At 36.3% G+C, this 19,830-nt stretch overlaps 1 protein-coding gene across 3 annotated transcripts in view; it reads right to left on the bottom strand.

The window, feature by feature from the left end:
- Positions 1-668: 668 nt before the first annotated feature.
- Positions 669-19,830, bottom strand: part of LOC134539148 (rho guanine nucleotide exchange factor 11-like) — a 517,952-nt gene continuing 498,790 nt past the window's right edge. For 2 of the 3 annotated variants that reach the window (XM_063380904.1, XM_063380906.1), the window contains 4 exons: positions 19,341-19,510; positions 17,642-17,843; positions 8,598-8,689; positions 669-4,325 (listed from right to left, as the gene is read on the bottom strand). In XM_063380904.1, the coding sequence (XP_063236974.1) occupies positions 4,227-4,325; positions 8,598-8,689; positions 17,642-17,843; positions 19,341-19,510 (563 nt within the window). In that variant the 3' untranslated portion in view covers positions 669-4,226. The remainder of the gene's footprint in view (positions 4,326-8,597; positions 8,690-17,641; positions 17,844-19,340; positions 19,511-19,830) is intronic. The other variant, XM_063380905.1, reaches the window with a different exon arrangement.

Genomic DNA, 19,830 nt, shown 5'->3' with positions numbered 1-19,830 from the left:
ACTTTTTTTTGTTCTTATCTTAAAAGAGATAATATAATAAAGCTGCTCTAATGAGATTTAATTGTTTCTTGGTTAACAATAACTGTTATTTATCAAATATTGTTAATTGTTTATATTCTATTTATTATTATTTACGCGACGTCATACTGTACGCGTACGCAATACGACTCGATTTGTTGCTGCAACATAACATAACATGTTATGCGGTATCAGAAGTAACGTAACGATACAATAGTAACAAGTACTGATTGTTATAGTAACGAATACATACGGGTACACTTTTTTTCGTTACTTTTACACCTCTACTTATACATCACAGACACAAGATGGCCAACATAATTTAACTTCAAACAGGTAAATTATGTATTTACAGCGGTATATTTACTTGCGTTACGTTGGCACAAAATTTGTCCTTTACTTTTTGAGATACTTCATCAAGTACAGCATGGCCTATATAAGTAGTGCTTGTTCAAGTATTACTTCGTCAAGTATAGGTTTATGAATTCATTGCTGGAATAAGTACTACTTGAAGAATAAGCACTACTTTATAAAGTATTACTTATTTGCCAAACAAGCCTTTGACTATGAATCCCGCCCTTAGAAATACCATTTGCCACAACTACTGTTGCAAAGAAGAGGCTGTAAAACAAAAAATAAATATAAACATATGTAGGAATTAAATTTTATTTCATATGTTTCTCTCTATGTACAGGTACTATGTTACAACAATTAAAAACAATAGTTTTTTTTATCAATCATTACCATATGATCTTAAAGTTTTGTTTTACAAGGAATACATCTCCCTTCCATCAGATGTTTCTAATACTGATGTTAGAAACTACTTAAATACATCATGCGAGACCCTAATGTATCAGTATGTCACTTGACAGTGGTAACAACACAATGCTGTAGATATGTTTACGCGATCACGATAGCAAAGAAAATGTGAACTAAGATCACCTCTGTGTTCAAACCTTCCGCAGAAGAAACTACTGCGCAGGAAATAAAAAAAAGAGTAGAAGTAAACTAACTTAAGTCAACTAAAGATAGCACTACATTGTTTTAAGTGGACATTCTGCCGGCTTTGTAACACACACTATGTTTCAACAACGGCAAAATTGAAATTGCATGACAAAATTTTATATGCAACTTTGTAAAAGATACACACAGAACAGACATGTTATAATTTATAGTTTTAAGAAAAAGCATTATTATATTCACTTCTGCTTGCAACAAAAAATTTAAATAATAAAAAACAACATAATTTATAGTTTTAACAAAAAGCAATATTATATTAACTTCTGATTGCAACAAAAAATTTAAATAATAAAAAAAAAAGCATAAGGTAAAAATTTGCAAAAATAGAAGACAACGTATAATTAAAGATCCATAAGGATGGCTATATCTGAATGAATATTAGATTAAAATTCCTTTTAGTAATTTTTTTCTAACTCTGTCACATTTTTATAGAATAAATCTAATCAAGCTGAGTCTGGTAGTTCATTTTCAACATGAGTAGACAGGGTAGTTCGATTAAACAGGTGAATTAAAAATGTTACATATTTTTTTTTAAAAAATTAGTATCAAAAAAGTATCCATCTCAAAATGTTATGGGTGGGGAGGGGGGGGGGGGGGGGGGGAAATCAAAAAATTTCCATACTAAGCTTGCAACACCAACAATCTATTAGAAGATAATGTTGCTACGATTGGAACAAATGTTTAAAAGGTTGTTTGTTTTCCGTTTGGAAAATTCAGGCCTATTTGTGAGCTGCTTAAAAATACTCTGGCCACTAAACATGTGGCAGTGACCTCAACAAGTTTGACACGTTTGAGTTGAATGGTAAACTTCCACCAGCAAGTGAGAAACTGGTTAAAAAATAACACAAAAAAAATAAATTATACTAAGTATATTTTTCCCAGAAAAAAAAAAAAAAAGGAGTTGGGGGGGGGGGGTGTGTGTGTTTGTGTGTGTGTATAAACATACAAATGCACACGAATATAAATGTTGCATCTTTGATAAGTGCAAAAATTTAGGCCCTCATTTACCCAAAACAAAAGTTAACTTCTACAAAACATTAACAGTGTGTTTAGCATTGGCTGTATTAACCATCCAATTAAATTAAATCATTTAAAAGAGTAAGGCCAGAAACGTTCAACACTGCTAATATATCACGAGAAAGGTTTTCACCAAGTTCCCTATTTGACGCAAGCAATTTTAACAATTTTCAAGACAAAATACCAGAACACGAGTTTTGTAATGGTAACTATTGAGTAAGATTAAACATATTTGCATTAACTAATTGCGTACACATTGCTAACACAAAGTCTCAGATTTAATACAAATAATCAGATACAAAACCATGCACATTTTCTACACATTAAAAAAAAAGTAGTGTAACTATCATTAAATTCACTTCTCATGCTGAAAACCAACTGACAACTATGGATTATGTTAGACTAAATACTGTAAACAGTAATCAAAATGTTTCAGTTTGTTTCCATACTTATTAAATTCATCTTCAGCATTTAAAGAAGTATTATGGATATGATGTAACAACACAAGATCATTGCTATCTTCAGACCTTTTAACAAAGATGCTCACAAATTTCATTGCTGTAACAGGGTGTTTCTTTACAATTTACACAAATTTAAAGCTTTCTTAATCTGCTATTATTGTTATTTCTCTAAACCAACCATCATAAAAATAATGCACTGTAATATACAGGCATGTATTCAATTCTCAATGTAAACAAAATATTTATAAATTAAAGTAACAAAATAACAAAATCAAAGAAAAAATGCATGACAATTTATACCATTTACTGGCTGATGAGACTACGTTAAGTTTAATATTTTCAACAAAAAAAAATACATTAAGGGAAACACTATTCATATATAGCTTATGAACTCAAAAGACAGTTCATGAAGTCTATTTCAACACTGGTATATGAGCCAATCAAACACATAGCAACATGTACATGATGAGTGGTTTTACTGTAATGATACAGGAAATTAAATTTTTTAATACACTAAGATTAAAACATACTATATAATATATATAAATATAAACTTTTAAACAACTTGTGAATTATATACCACGAAATGCATGAATCCGTTTAGACTATCATAGTTACCTTGTAATTTACAGGATAAATTTTATTTGAGTATAAAATACAATATGAATTGATTGAACAACCATGATACATGCCTTAAGGTATTGTAAATGTGTTAATTCAGTTTGTAAATAAATAGCAAATAATTTAGGCCAACAGCATAGACCGTTTCAACATGAAAGTCATTTTGCTTGCACAAAACTGCACTGCTCTCAAACAAAATAAAAATTAATCTAACCACTATATTAATTTTTTTTTTATCCCAGCAACATAATTACTTGACATCTGGCTAGTCTCAGCAAAAAACTATATAAATGAAAAATTTGTGTCAAAAACGGGGTATCTTAATTTTAGTACTGATAAATTTGGATACATAAAATTAACTATATATTCGTAAGATCTTATATAATGCTCTATACATCTATAATGTAGTTTACAGTACAAATATTACTTTAAGTTTCAGACTCACAAGTCTCAGCAGTACTCTACAAGCACAAAAATGTACAACTGAAAAATCGCACGTAGTATTACAAGTCCGACGCTATGCTGCAGCCAGTCGTGATTCCGCTAGGCACTAGGTAAAGGCATTTTATAAAAACTTTTATCTACCAGGTCTCTTTGCTGATTTCATCAATGCTCCTGTTACAATTTGGGGGGGAGAAAAAAAAATGTGGCAATAGTTAACAAAGTAAACAAAACCAGCACATTTAAACAGTTAACAAGAAATGAGTGCCTATTCCCTAATCATTTGATTCACTATACATCTATATATGCAGAAATTTAACACATTTATACAGAAAAAACCTTATTCTCAAACATTACAGCTCCGTACGAAACATTTTTTTGGCATTGAAAAATGCAAATATTAATTTACAAAATTAACTTTGATTGGAAATGATGTTATTCACAATAACTCATGTACATAATAAAAATAAATGTATGTATTTTTTCTTTATATTTCCATCCTTTCCGCGACGACGCGACGCGCAAACGGCGACCCTAAGTGCACGGGACGCAAACACACACACGCTTCGCCCCGCCGACGATCGCGACGAGTCTGGCCGCCGGCAGGCCCGGTCCTCGCGACTAGAACCCGCCACGGGGTGGGCGCCACTAGCACGGCTCCGGGGGCCGCTCGGCCGTGGGCTCGGGCTCGGGCTCACCGGCCTCCGTCGGGACTTCCGTCTCCCCCGAGAGCGCATCAACAAACACCTGCGGCAAGGGCAACAAGCATCTCTCCTTCAGGCACGCGCTCGACCCCACAAGTAAACAAATAAATGCATGAAATACCACGACACAGGATACCCGAAATAGTTTCTAAAAAAAAAAAAATCATCAGGAAAAACTTATGAACTCAAAAGAAAGCAAAAGGTCTTCAATACGGCACACTCCGGACCTCGGTCGCACCGTATCAGCGGTTTCGCCGATTACTGAACGCCAACGTGCACACTCTCAACAGGAATATCAAATGTGGAAAGCAACCTGCTAGAGAACACGAAAGACTGTACTAAATAGAACTCAGAGCAAACTAAACATGCCGGCAGCGTGGTAATGCGACTGGTGACGAGAGCCAACGGCCGGAATGTATCCCAAAAAGATATCAAAAAGAGTCAATGTGCCAAACCATAGAATGCTCGATTGATACGGACAAGATTTTATGGTTTTATTATTAGCTCCATTTCATTTTTAAAGCAGGAGATTTTGGTGTTTCTGTTTTTATTTTTACACAGTGTCTTTATTCATAAAATTAGTGTATTATTCAAACAATATGAAACTGAAATATTTGCCAATACTCATTTCATCAAAATAGTCTCATTCTGACATTAACATTAAATTCATTAGTAATGAGCACACCTAGAACACAACTATTCAAAAAAACATAAAAAGAATGGGTAAATTTGCGTGTTTGAAAAATTTTCCGACATTTAACGTACGCAAGATCAAACAACGCAATATTAATTTTTTTCCAATCCATTTAGTTCGCACATTTTGGTACACAACTCATGCTAAATAAATTATATTCAATGGATTTACAATAGGAAAATATTAAATTTTAATTTGAGTAATTTTTTTAAACTGCTGATTGACTTCATGCTTTCAGTTGTATTGATGTGCTTTGTGGTGGTATTTTGGTTCTATCGCAATTCACCACATAATCTTGTACCTCCTGTTTGAAGACCTTTCCCTGCACATGGTCTTGATTGCAACACTAGTAGACATGAGTCAATTAGACACATGCAAGTAGCAAGAATGTGAGTGATGACTTGATGAGTGATGAGTCAGACCTATCACGGGAGGGACACTACAACCATCTCACCGTTCCTGTTGTGAAACACAATTTTAAAATAACAAATAATAAATGTGGTTGTGGATGTAGCAATGGTCTTGGCTTTGCGTAGTTAGGGTATCTACAAATACCTGATGAACAAATGGCAGCATCTTTTCAAAATATTTTAATAAAAATTTTCTTACCACTTTTTATGACCCACAAATTATAAATATTGCACTGAAGGTAACACAAAATAGACCAAATATTCACTGGAACGTGTCAACATTTGTGTTGGAAAACTAAAACTTTTTCCGAGATACATTGTTTCCTCGAATTTTAAGTGGACAGTTAACCAATTATTTATATTTAATGTGGAACTATAAACTGAAGTGGGGAGTCAAAAAAACCAAAGACAAGTTGGCAAATGGCTGCTGGAAATTAAAGTTTCGGGTCTTCCAGCATAGTTCCTGATAGTTCCGGGACTTCATTGTGACTAGTCCATCTGTTTCGTTACTTATTGTGACCTGTACACAACCTGGTAGTGGTAGTTGTTTAATGGTGGTAGAGGTAGCATGTAATTAGTAGTGGATGAAGCTCAAAATTTGATTTTGAAGGAAACTTATGTGAATGTTGCCAAAAAAATTTCAAAGTTAAGTCTAAATGTAAATAATTTTTTTTTTAAATAGCACACTGAATAAATGCAAGTACAAAATTAACTTATCTATGAATCATGTTAGACTAAAAATTAGTCTATATAAAAAAAGGAACTTTATCACTTCAGTATGCAAAGTTCTCTCTCATTTGAACTAAAATATATGTACAGTATATTAGTGTATGTGTACAGACAATTGACATATGTGCATCATAAAGTCATGAACTAACAAGAGTATGATGGTAGCATATATAGCTAAAAATAAAACTTCTTACTGCAAAAATTTTTTTCTTTAAAAGTCTGGAGCAAATATTTATTTTAAAGTCGAAAATAAGTAATACTCGATCTGACTTAGTATTTTTGGGTCTCCCCCCCACTCCTATTCGTGATGTGGTGTGGTGGAAATGATGGTCATAGTGAGTTAACCATCAGAATGATAATGAAATTACATAAATCAATAAAATATGTATTTTAAAACAAATTTATTCAAACATTAATATATTTTTTATCAGTGTTTAAAAAAATGCACCTTGGCATGATGATAATTTTAAACATATTGCTTATCACATAACCTTAAATAATTCAAATGCAGAAAAAAAATATTTTTTGGAAAACAAACCAGCTCCTTTACACAGGACATAAAACACAAACAAATGTTGCAGTATACAGTTATATAACAGAGAGACAACTACGTTAATCACACTACATAACTTCATGGTCCATGCGCAAAACAGTAGTGTCTAAAATTACAAGCGTGCACATACACAAACTACGTAAAAAGTTGCAACTACTAACTGGGGGAGGGGGGGGGATGTAATACACACCTACACAGGTAGTTATTACTAGAGACTGGAAAAATTCGCGATGACCTGTAGGATAGACTCCATGATCCTCTATGCACGCGGGAAAATTACATTTGCTCATTGGCTACTGATTCGTGACACCTGTTACTAACTGGGACGCTAGTGATTCGATACTTCTTTTGTTAAAGGTTTTTCATTGGTCGAGTATCATTCAGATAAACTGTGGCCCAATCACTAATGCAGTAAAAAGGCAAACGTTTTTGGATTCTAGCCTATCACGAAATGAATCCGCGATTTTTTCCGGTCTCTAGTTATTACTCATTCACACACTGTTCCATAATTGCTACCGCTTCATGAAAGCTACCCTTTGATCACGTGAGACAGGCCGTACTTGGTTGTTACTGACTATCTTACCTTGTGCCGATTTTATTTTACCGGTAACGTAAACATACTTCAGTGATGTCCAGCCCGGCTGTAGGAATGGAGAAAATAGTGTTCTCAAGACAGTGTAATTTTACAGTGTGTTCATTTATCATAAATTATTAATATTTTAATGATAAAATGTAAAGTTTCCACATGGCAGGACTTCAAAATCGCTCTTGTCCCGGAGGTTTAGTGTGCGGTGTCATTTATAACGGAACAAACATTAATGGCAATCAAATATAATTTTAAAGGGAAGATGTCTGCCTGTTTTAAAAATGTTATAAATATAGAATTCATTATTTCCAGAGTAAAAGGAAATGTAAATTTATTCTGGGCCTTGCAATATTTTAGGGCTAAATCTGTAATCAATTATATCTTATACTTGAACTTCCAAATTATCTATTATATAGGCACATCTCATTTACTTGTCAACACGAAACAAGAATATATTATTTTGAATTCACATTTACATTATATTAGAGCCAAAATTTTCACACCGATGTAGAGTACATACAATGTGTGTTCCTAAGTAGGAGTGTGTAAGCTTGAAAAAATTTGGTTGTGCTCTGGTTTATACTAATAAAACCACGAAGACATCGCTTTGGTAGTGCTATCAGGGAAAATTTTTTTTGAGAGTTTTTCAGTACTTGTCAGAGATGTGCAACATCTAACTTCGGTAACGAGCAAAATCACGTGTTCTCATGTTGCAAATAAACTTATAAATAGGAAATTCAGGACAGCAAATTTAAGGTAGAATTCTTTAAAACAATGCCGAGCATGATTAATATACACAAATCGTGTTTTCAACTAAATTTATTTGACACGAATCACAAGCAGTTTCCGCAACCCACCACGAGAATCAGCTGCTGGAGCAGCTAATTCGACCATTGAATCATTTGATTTGCAGAATGAAAAAGGCTCTGATAAAAGCGAAAAACGCATTAAAAAAAAATACTAAACCCCAGATTGCGACATTATTTTTAACAAGAAATATTAGTAAAATGCAGCCCATATTGTTAAAAATCCATAAAACAGTTAACACTCTAACATTTCCCTTAGACTTTGTGAACTTTAGATCACGCCATTCACCACAGATGGCAGTACTACCATGGTTACTCATTTCCGTTCCGTGCTGCTTCCACAAATGACGTATACGGAGAGCTAAGATGCTGCACATAAAAAAAAAAAAAAAAAAAAAAAAAAAAAAATGGTTTGGCAAAGAAGAATAAAAAAAAATAAGGCTAGAAGCGCCACTGCACGGTAAGGGTAGCGTGTATGGATCCCGCCACCAGATTTGTCCCCTACCCCTCGTCGCCAGGAGACAGCCTCGCACTTACGTCAGTTGTGGTCTCTTCGTGCGCGTCTGTCGGGGCGAGCGGGGCGTCGAGTTCTCCCTCCCGGTCGCTCGCTAGGGACAACCTGCCCTCACCTGCTGGCACACACTCCGCGTCACACGCACGGCACACACACATGCGCTACAGCACGGCAGATGCACCTCGGCTCCCGGCGACAACTCGTGCAGTAGGGACTAGGGGTGTACCAATACGAGGTGGCTAGCAAACCTGCGGTGAAAATATTTCCAGCTTCCCAGGTTTCCCTGTCTATAAGTTGCCAATGCAATAACTAGGGCCATGAAAATTTCGCGAAAAGATCCCGAGAGTAGCTGGAAGTTAAAACACTGTAGCATCGTCTGTGTTTCGTGATTGGGTGAGTTACTTTGAGGTGCATGTCGATTGTTACAACAACCAATCACACTAATTCAGTGTGGAAGCAAACTCGTCCTTAGTGGCTTGTGCAAACAAGGCAACGACTTCTCTCGCAGACGGCCGCCAACCACAAGGAAGAAACCGCTGGTGTGGGTATACCTTGTTGCAGTCTAATAGGCGTTCAGATTTTTTCGCGAAAATTTCCTGCCCCTAGCAATAACTATTAAAAAAAATTCAATCTATAAATTGTGACTCATAGCAATTCACTATTGCATTAGGCAATTATCAAATATTTTTACCACTCTACTGTCAATAGCATTGAAGTTACTGGACATCGCTAAAGTGCTGATTTACTTACGGAAAAATATACTGGGAGGAAAAAAACTTTTTGTAACTCGTAACTAAGGGTTGGAAAGGGGGAAGAAAAATAAGCCACTGCTATATTTTTTGTAAACTTTCAGTTACTTCATTATTATAAAAACTCCCTGACTTTTCCCTGTTGCTAGTCACCCTGCAATATTAAAATACTGACAACAGAAAGCAATTACCCGATTGCCTGGTTTCATTACATGCAACACATTATACTTATTTACATCATTCACCTTACACAAGTAAAACTATGTAGAACTATGAAATAAAATTGTTTTGCAAAATCAAAGTCCTAATTCAAAAACAAATGTTTGAAGTATTCCTAAATTCTTCAGAACCTACCATTTATTCATTAGCAGTGAATGAAATGAAAGCTCAAAATCAAAATGGAATTTTAATTCAAATTTTGTTCTCGACATCTAGATTAAAAAATACATAAAGTATAACCCTATTATAATGTTCCTGCTTTTGTTTTCCTGTTTATAAAATCATATTATTAAATTCCCAAATAATGATTGCTTTATAAATTTCAATAAATTCATTTTTTTTTAAAAACTAACCATCCCATCTGTAAAGTTTAACTTTTTACTTTATGTGCATTTTTGTTAACAATAACTGCTATAATTTAAATGTAGATTGTTCAGATAGGATTGTAGGCAAAAACAAAATGTGTAAGTGTGCCAGAACACTAGCGCTACAAGTTAGTGCTGGCTGACACTTTGTATTCAATATTCGAAGGTACATTACGTTCACAGTTACGTGTCTGTTGGCACCCTTGTCTTGAAGGAAAAAAAATCACAACTCCTTCCATTCATTGCCATTCTAGTGTTTTTTCAGATGTAATCCTAAAATACTGTATTTTAGTTTGCCAAGTATTTTGCAATGAAAAAAAAAAGTATTAATTGCTAATAAGGATTTTAATAGATTTCTATTGCTGATAAAGTGTGTAATATATATTTCATTGCCATCACCACGAATCGTGAATCAATTTACAGAAATGAGAAAGTGTGTCTTTAAAGACAAATAAAATAGAAGCTGGAAGCACAATGAAGTTGAAAAGTTGTTGGCTTGGTTAAGCAAATTCGAGCATCGAGTGTATCCATCAGTGTTATTAAATTTAAATTTGTTTAGATAGCCTAATCCGTCAACTGGTAAGAAAGTACAACACTGACAAATGCTAAACTGATATTTCCTTATGTTTTTTTTCTTATGCCTGAAAAACATTATAACACTGTTCTACTGTAGTTTTTAAGTTCATTGCTGCCCGTATTTAGACAATCGGAATGAATTCACATTCAAATTGGTACACCTCTAATAGAAATCTAGCTACTAGAACATGAGAGATCAGTATGGTACACAATGTGGTCAGGTTATTTACACACAACATGCTTACTTATCATGGTATTGATCCGCTTAAATTTTCACGAAACGCTAGGTTCCAATATAAATTAAAAAGGTTCCAAGGCATGGACGTGGGCTAAAACTTCATAAAATTTGATGATTTCATAAATTATTTCACACTCAACGGTAATGAAAGCTTACACTTAAAAAACGATGAGAGCATTTTATGAGGGAGTTAAGTGAGTGTGAAGAAGCTATACAAGAAGACATGCTTAGCTCAGAAACAAGGACTCGGTAGTTGTGGAAGGAGTTTTAGTCAAAACCTCAATAACTCAAACATGAAGGGACCATAATTTTGTCACTGCAATAATGAGGTTCGTAATAACCAAACTGTTACAAGATTTAATCTCAATTTTTTGTAATTTCTACATAAAAATCTAATCAAAGTTTAAACTTGAAAACAATTTTATGATGACTACAACTGTGGCCCAGAAAAATATTTTCTACTGTTTCACACTTAAAGCTAAGGTTTAGAAATTACGTACAAAAAGACATACTACCAACAATTTGGAAAAAAAAAAAGGTTTTTCACAACCTACAAAGAACCAAAGTAATGGCATCTGTATAATTTTAGGTGAAACTTCACACTGTTTCTTTATATTAATATGAGACCTGTATTAACCATACTTTTGTATTAATGAGAGTTTTGTATTAACATGGTTTTTATTAATGAGTTTTCACTGTATAAACAAAACGGAGGTGATTGTTTAAACAATCCTGCTACAGTGAAATATCTTAAGTCACGTTCGGGACCACTCTATGCCAGATCAGTGATTTTGCCAGATTATTGAATGTGAATATTGTACTCGTGCCTATCTGTTTTATAATTAAAGAAAGTAATAATAAAAAAAATCTTGGATATTTGTGAATAGATATGAACATTTGTGAGTAAAATCACTTACAAATTAATGCAAGTCAAACACACAAAAACATAACTATTTAACTTTCATTAACAGACATTTCTCGCTGTTTAATAGTATTAAGTAATTTTTCACAAATTTGTGAGTTCTGAGTTTTTGGGGTCTCTAATCATCGTGCAATAACTTTTTAAGGCACAATAGATGATTTATCACCCTATGGCAAGCAAAATAAACATTAATAACCATATATATTTTAATTTTAAACTAGCCCAAATAACACTAATAAAATGTATTTACGTGCAAGAGCATCAATAATTCTATTTCTAAAATTACTATTGTACAAAATTATAATTAGCACACCTTCCTTTTGTTACATTAATATTTACTACAAACATTTACAAACTACAAAAAAGACATGCAATACAAGCTTTTTAAAAGTATCACACAACACAACTTACCCTTTGATTGCTGCCAGAGTGATTGTGGAATTTACAAGAAAACTTTGGAGGAAATAAAGTCTCCTAATCATTTAGTGGTGTTCCCGCAAGTAGTTGCGTAAGCAATAAATAATACACCTTAAAAAAATATTTTCTTTTGAAGCAACTTAACAGTTTTATGTACGGAAAGTTAACTTTTACATAAAAACTAAAAGCAGAATTGTACACTTAAGAGGCCAGATAAATATCCCCGCTGTATATATGAAATACAGAGATAAAAAAATTGATAAGGCCCCAAAAATAAACCAGAATAGTTAACCTTTTCCCAGGGCCGCTGAGGGAGGGGGGGGGGGGGGCAAAAGGGGCAAATGCCCAGGGGCCCAGGGGCCCAGTAGCCTTAGGGGCCCGGGCGCCCGGCTGGGAAGTGGAAAATAAATGGCTGGAAAAACATTTTCCCCCTGCTATTAAAACATCTTGTACTCATATATATATATATATAAAAGGTTTTGTGTGTTCCTAAAACTACAGTCGATAACCAATAACCTAACCGAGCAGTAGGTACTTGTAACATTCAGTTCACACCAAAATACTTTAGTAGTAGCAGAAATGGGATCGTTACAGGGACGTCGGAACAGGGGGGGCAGCAGAGGCGAGTCGCCCCCGTGCTGTTATGCATTGGGGGGGGGGGGGGGGGGGGGGGCGAAAGTAGCATTTCGCCCCCCTCCTTTTCCCAGAATAAATGTTTGGTCGTAGTAGTATTTTTCTCAACCAGTAGTTACAAACGTTGCATTGGTGATCACATTGATTAGAAAATCAAATTTATGATTGTCAATATACTGTAAAATGATTGCAAATTCCTAGATGGTATTTTATTGAAATTGTACTACATCTACTGTCAGAGTAGTATTTAATACATACTACGTCATCAAATTCTTGGAATGGTATATTTAATATTTTGGTTCGGAAACTCACTAAATAGCACAATTTTGCATCTGAAATTCCAAATTTTTTCGGGGGAGGGCCCCCCGACCCCCCACTCTATGACTGAGGTAAGTGTGATACATCTGTTCGTCCCCCCACTAATGAAAACGTTCCAACGTCCCTGGAACGTTATAAATAATTAATATGTATTACAAATTTTTCAATGTAATCAACGTGATTCAGTGTGTTTGATGTTTACGAAGTAATACAATTGATTATTACTTTACATTATTTTAATAATATTTACATTCAGAATAAATTATTATACTTATGTATTTTAAACACTCATATAACATGCAATTTCTGATTACCATTTAAGATTTTTTTTTTTTTTAGTAATACAGTAGAACCCGTTTATAGTGAACCCGCCTATAATGAATTCCCGTTTATTGTGAATTTCCGTCTCGGTCCCGGCAAAATGATGTGAGGTTATGTATTAATTTATTGGATATAGCGCACAACTTTTGTCAATGTTGATACGTTTTCCCGTATACCACGAACAAATTTTGCCGACATAATGCACATTTATCTCAAATATTTTCATATAATTACAAGTATTTTCAGAAAACGTCTATTCTGGATCACATTAACGTTTTTCTCCGCAATATGCTACTCGATTGTCCACTGTTCATATTATAAACAAGTCGTAATCTAGTGGCCTCGGTAGGCTACGTGTAGCCAGAAATGGTGCTCAGTTTGGTGAAAATAAAAAATAGTTTTCCCTGCATAGTTAAAGAATGGGCGAACGCGTGTACATTTAATAAGTTATCAAAATTAAACATAAATTACCGCCACACAAATACGTATGTACATTATAGCAACAAATTCAATATTTTTCAGCTCATTTTTATCGTTCACGTTTCGGACATTTTGATCGAGTAAGGTTCGTAAGACTACCACTAGATAGAACTCTGTGGACTAAATGTTTCCATAGAAAGTAAGAAATTTTCGTTCCAGCTTTAGCAACTGCGATACTAAATGATACGTAGTGATCTTTGATGCGCCAGATTCGTTATTTTTCGTTTATTTACTTTTGACGGTAAAAATAATTTTGTGTTATTAAGCTGCAAATGTGCTTCAATAAGAAATACGTACATAAAAAAGGGTGAAAAACGTAAGGCATTATCTGTGCGAGATAAACTGGACATTATTAAAAAGGTAGACTCCAACCCCACTGTCCCGCACGTGTTAATATCAAAGGAACTGGGAATTGCAACATCCACATTAAATACAAAATTAAACAAGCTGAACAATCTTCTTTCTCAAGCTGCGAATACGTCACAGAGTATTAAACGCCTGAAAAAAGGAAAATACGCCGATGTCGAAGAACCATTAATAGAAAGTTTGTACAGGTGTAGTGTATTAAAAATATCTGCATTTGCTCATAAAACTGTTGCTTTGAGTATTTTCATTCGTTTTTTTCTTGGCTTAGGCCTATGTGTAGTTAAGATAATGCTTTTGAGTATGTATTGCCAATATAAAAGTTTTCCCAGATATAAAGTTTCCCCTCTATAGTGAACATATAAACTACTCCCTTCAGATTCATTATAACAGGGTTCTACTGTATATACATCAAAATTAATTATTATTTGTATTTTGATGGGATTAACAATGTAAAAGTGCACTGAGATAATACATGCAAATGCTCTCTCTTTTTTTTTTTGCGTAGCTAGGAAATCGTTATGTATGTTCAAATGAAGGATGCAATTTTACGATACCATATATATTTATGGTATAGGCCTACGTAGTAGTGGTATGCAAAAAAAAAGGAAGGGGGCCTACTACCCCAGCTGCCCAGGGGCCCACAAATTCTCTCAGCGGCCCTGCCTTTTCCATTCTAAGAGAGCTTTACAAATTTGGTTGGTTAAGTATCGTATTGTTAATAGATGTCAATTGTATATTTCCAGTAATCACACTGCACACGTACTACAAGGTTTACTCTTTCAACCCAGCAATCGTTTTCATCCCATTCATTAAATGTCAATATCAAGAAAAATTGACTACCACTACCAGGTACAAAATGTTAACATTTCTGCTAACATTGCAATGTTTTTGAAGAACTTTGATGACTTACTTGACTTTGCTTTTACATGTTTTCTAAAAATTGAAAATTGCAATGTTTTGGGGAGTTTGGTAATATTTTAGACAATTTGTTACTTTTTTTTTATCGAGAGATTAATGACTTCCCTGAACCTACTCTACAAGGTGCGTATCTGAAGATAGGGACGATGACTTCCCTGAACCTACTCTACAAGATGTTTATCTGAAGATAGGGGCAATGACTTCCCTGAACCTACTCTACAAGGTGCGTGTCTGAAGATAGGGGCGATGACCTACTCTGCAAGGTGCGTATCTGGAGACAGGGGCGATGACTAGACATCTGCGAATTGTGATTTTTCAGTTCGAATTTTTTTTGAATCGAATTTCAAAAAAATTCACGAGTTTCGAATTTTTTTCGAATCAAATTTGGGAATATTTATTAAAATAACATAGATCATGAAAAATTTTTAACATACCACCTTTGAAAAACTTGTCACATAATTCACAGTTTAAATCAAGTAATTAAAATTAAAGTGAGACTATTTTGAAGAAGCACAACCAGATTCTCAAAAATTAAAAAAAAAAATAAAAAATTAAAAATTATATGTCTACAGCACTAACATAAATCACTTCGCAAATCATTTCAAATTTTCATGGAGAAAGGTGAGTTCATCGACATGGTGCGGTAACAACAATTCTCTGCGGCTGGTAACTATGTTGCCTGCTGTAGAGAAAACTCTCTCAATTGCCACCTTATTTAGCATGTTTGACGTTCAAGGATAAAAATATTAATAAAAATATCACAGCATAAGGAAGTGCCACAAAAGGAAAAAAAAAAAATTACCGTTTTTATCACGTAAGCATCGCACATTTTATTCTAAAATCAAGTTTATAATTAGGGCTGAGACCGTGGGTTCACTCTTAGCTGAGTTTTGAAATAAACGAACACCGTCGTATCACTGCGCCGCGTCAGCAAGTGATAGGCTGAATTCATCTTGCGCTCCAAGCACTAGTTGCAACACACAAACTTCAGTACAGTCAATGCTAATAAAATAACGGAGAAGTAATATAACAGGAAGCACCGTAGCACTTTGTTCAGTGTAGGTGGTTCATTTGCGAAGAAAAAACTATGCACTTTACGCCTAATAGCCGTCTTCACAAAATCATCACAAATTTTTGATAACAGGATACTCAAGTTTCCTTTTATTCCCGGGAGTTGGTTAATGTCCCAGTGTCCTGTAATTCTTTTCTTGCACGAGGCACACTGCTCTTCGAAACACTCGTAAATTCCGCAGTTAAACTCGCGACATTGTTCACACGACAATCCGGATATCTGTCTGAAAATGTTTTAAAAACATTCAACACAATAGTTTTCTATGCACTTTTCCAAGGCTTTCCGTTATGTGCTTTACAAAACCTTGACCGGCCATAACAAACCGTGCGCGCGCAAATCCGAAATACAACTGTTGCGCCGGGCATCAACTGTACATTGTACACACGGCGTCTGCTAACATAATTGTAAGTAAATACGTGCTGACACATTAAACTGTATTGGATATTAATGGTGAAACGCTATAATGCTATATAACAACAAATATTATAAAAAAGGCAGTGTAAAAATACTTTCAAATGGTATGTAACCAAGGGACTATTTCTTGCACACGAACAAAGTGCGCGGCGGCCGGCAGCCAATGAAAATGTTTGTTTTCAAGAGGCTTGTTTATTCCAGAACTCAGGTAAGAGTGAACGGAGAATACTATTACGCAAAAAAAAAAAAGTAAAGTAATCCATAAAAACAAAAACCTATTCATGGAAAGCACGTTTATTTAAAAAGTAGATTTTGCGAAAGCAAGCTAAATAATTTAAATTAATGAGTGATGCAATAAAACCATTTTATTCAACGTAAAAAAAACGGTAACAAGAACGTGATTTGTAACTATGTATACGTATAACGATCGTGCAGGTTTACTCGGTGACCCGCTCTGCAAGGTGCGTGTCTGGAGATAGGGGCGGTGACCCGCTCTGCAAGGTGCGTGTCTGGAGATAGGGGCGATGACCCGCTCTGCAAGGTGCGTGTCTGGAGATAGGGGCGATGACCCGCTCTGCAAGGTGTGTGTCTGGAGATAGGGGCGATGACCCGCTCTGCAAGGTGCGTGTCTGGAGATAGGGGCGATGACCCGCTCTGCAAGGTGCGTGTCTGGAGATAGGGGCGATGACCCGCTCTGCAAGGTGCGTGTCTGGAGATAAGGGCGATGACCCACTCTGCAAGGTGCATGTCTGGAGATAGGGGTGATGACCCGCTCTGCAAGGTGCGTGTCTGGAGATAGGGGCGATGACCCGCTCTGCAAGGTGCGTGTCTGGAGATAAGGGCGATGACCCACTCTGCAAGGTGCATGTCTGGAGATAGGGGTGATGACCCGCTCTGCAAGGTGCGTGTCTGGAGATAGGGCCGAAGACTCACTCTGCAAGGTGCATGTCTGGAGATAGGGGTGATGACCCACTCTGCAAGGTGCATGTCTGGAGATAGGGGTGATGACCCACTCTGCAAGGTGCGTGTATGGAGACAGGGGCGGTGGTAGGGACTCACCGGTGTCGTCCTCTCCGTCGCCGGGCGGGTCGCAGGAGCCGGCCTGCGAGAGGTAGCTGCTGGGACGCGACCCCGCGGGGCTGGGGGCGGCCGCCAGCTGGCTGCGTCGGTGGCTCTCGTGCATGACGTGCAGCTGCTCCCGGGACCTCTGCAGCTCCCGCCGCAGCCGCTCCCGCTCCTCGTCGCGGTCCCTCACCAGCTTCTGCGTCACCGCATCCGTCACCCGTCACGCCAACACCTCGTCACCCGTTTCCTCAACCTTCTAATACCACGGCTACTCTGAAGATAGCACCCGTTCGGTCATTAAAAATTAACCCTTTTTATCAAGAGTTTTAGTTTGCTACTTCACATTTTCACATAATCACCATTCAGTACCATGCAGGGGTGTAGCTAGGGGTGGGGGGGGGGGGGGGGTTAGGGGTTTAAACCCCACCCCTTAGCACCAAATCTTTAATTAATTTCTTATTCATCATAGAAATTTCATATTAAAATTAATAAAATTTTTACCATTTCAATATTTAAATTTAAGTACCGAAAACTGCTAAAATACCACCATTTTACACCTTAAAATCCAATTTTTCCCGGGGGAGGACATCCGGACCCCCCGCTTTAATTCGGAGGGGGGGAAGGGGGGGGGGGGAGGGCATGTTTAACACCCCCCATACACAAATCCTGGCTACGCCACTGGTTCCAAGCACTTTTCACAAAAAAATGCACCAGATTCTTTAACTAGTTGACAGAAGTAATTTTTGTAATTTTTGCTGTAAATTGTTGAACGCACGTTTCATTAAATCAACCAAAATTAAGCCTTTTTCGTAACAAAAAAAAAAAAAAAAAAAAAAAAAAAAAAAAAAAAAAAAGCCATAATTTTAAGTCTCGAGCAAGGAGATTGCTTCAATGTTTTCCGGAGATGCTTTCTAAACGTCTGTATGTACGCTACACGCATTGTATATTCAGTCAGTGATGCCTAAAGCCAAGGCGCCTCATTCTATTCCCAGGCGGCAAACTTCTATGCAGAATCTGGTGCAGCATTACAAACAGTGTTTGGAACAGAATGGCACCATTGTGAAAATGTGAAGTAGATATGTAGTAAACTAAAAAAAGTCAATAAAAACCTTTTTCTCACAAGTTTTTATTGATGACCAAACAGAGCTACTTCACAAATAGCCCTCGTACTTAACGTACTTAACAACTTAACCTTTCTCTCTCAATGTATTTATGCATGACTAGTCCTCGGAGTTGCCTGGGCTTTGTAAAGAGTGAAGAAGCTGTACTAAGAGATAAAGATTTTTTTTTAGTTAAATTATTTTTTGGCTTTTGACTCTTTTTCTAGGTTCCTCAAGCAATGTTCAAACGGTCTTTGCCCTGCAATGGTCAGCTAGGGTAGTACAGAAACTCGGTCACGTGCGAGAGAGACTGTATCCTAAGCTAAGAAATGATTTTTGGAATCAGCTTTAAACAATATTAAACAAACTTTAACACATTTTAATATAATATTTTTATGTGCAAACACCTGGAAGACATTAGGAGGTTGTAGTTTCATCCGTTCACCCGTCAAAAGTATGTACAAAGTTACCAAGCTTTAGACGGACGAGTGGGTGACGTTTTTCCAGTCCACCTTATCGGGTGCAGGTCACGTGATTGACAGGACGGAGGACGGACGGACGGGCTATTGTAATTCGAGGGGCGGCGGACGCACCAGCAAGTGGGTGAGCTGCTTGTTCAGCGCGCTGGAGATGTCCTGGAGCTTGTTCGCGGGGACCGCCGGCATCCTGCTCGCCCGGTTGCTCCGCGCCTCGGACGCCGCTGAGACGGCTTCCTCCTCTGTGACTTGCAGGACCTCGTTCAGCAGCGCGCTCAGCTGGTTGGCTACACACACGCACATGCACACACACACGCAACGTAAACAAACATTTTCAGAACCGACTGAACCAAGTTAAAAAAAAAATATGAGGGCTGTTTTTTTCCAACCACCGAAAGGCTATATAAAAAAAGTAAATGTACGTAACATAGTAATTCTACCACCAAAAGTACAGTAGGGTCTTACTTATTTTAATACATAAAAGCCAAAACTATCGAGGCATTTGTCATATCATAACACAAGCTTATCTATGCATGTTTTGAAGAAGTTAGCCGCCAGTGAATAGAGATAACAGGACAAGTGCCTTGATCTCCCGCTCCCTCACGAC

This window comes from Bacillus rossius, chromosome 14, assembly GCF_032445375.1.
Source record: "Bacillus rossius redtenbacheri isolate Brsri chromosome 14, Brsri_v3, whole genome shotgun sequence".
NCBI lineage: Eukaryota > Metazoa > Arthropoda > Insecta > Phasmatodea > Bacillidae > Bacillus > Bacillus rossius.
The sequence above is the reverse complement of the archived record's forward strand: the minus strand, read 5'-3'. Positions and strand labels throughout refer to the sequence as shown.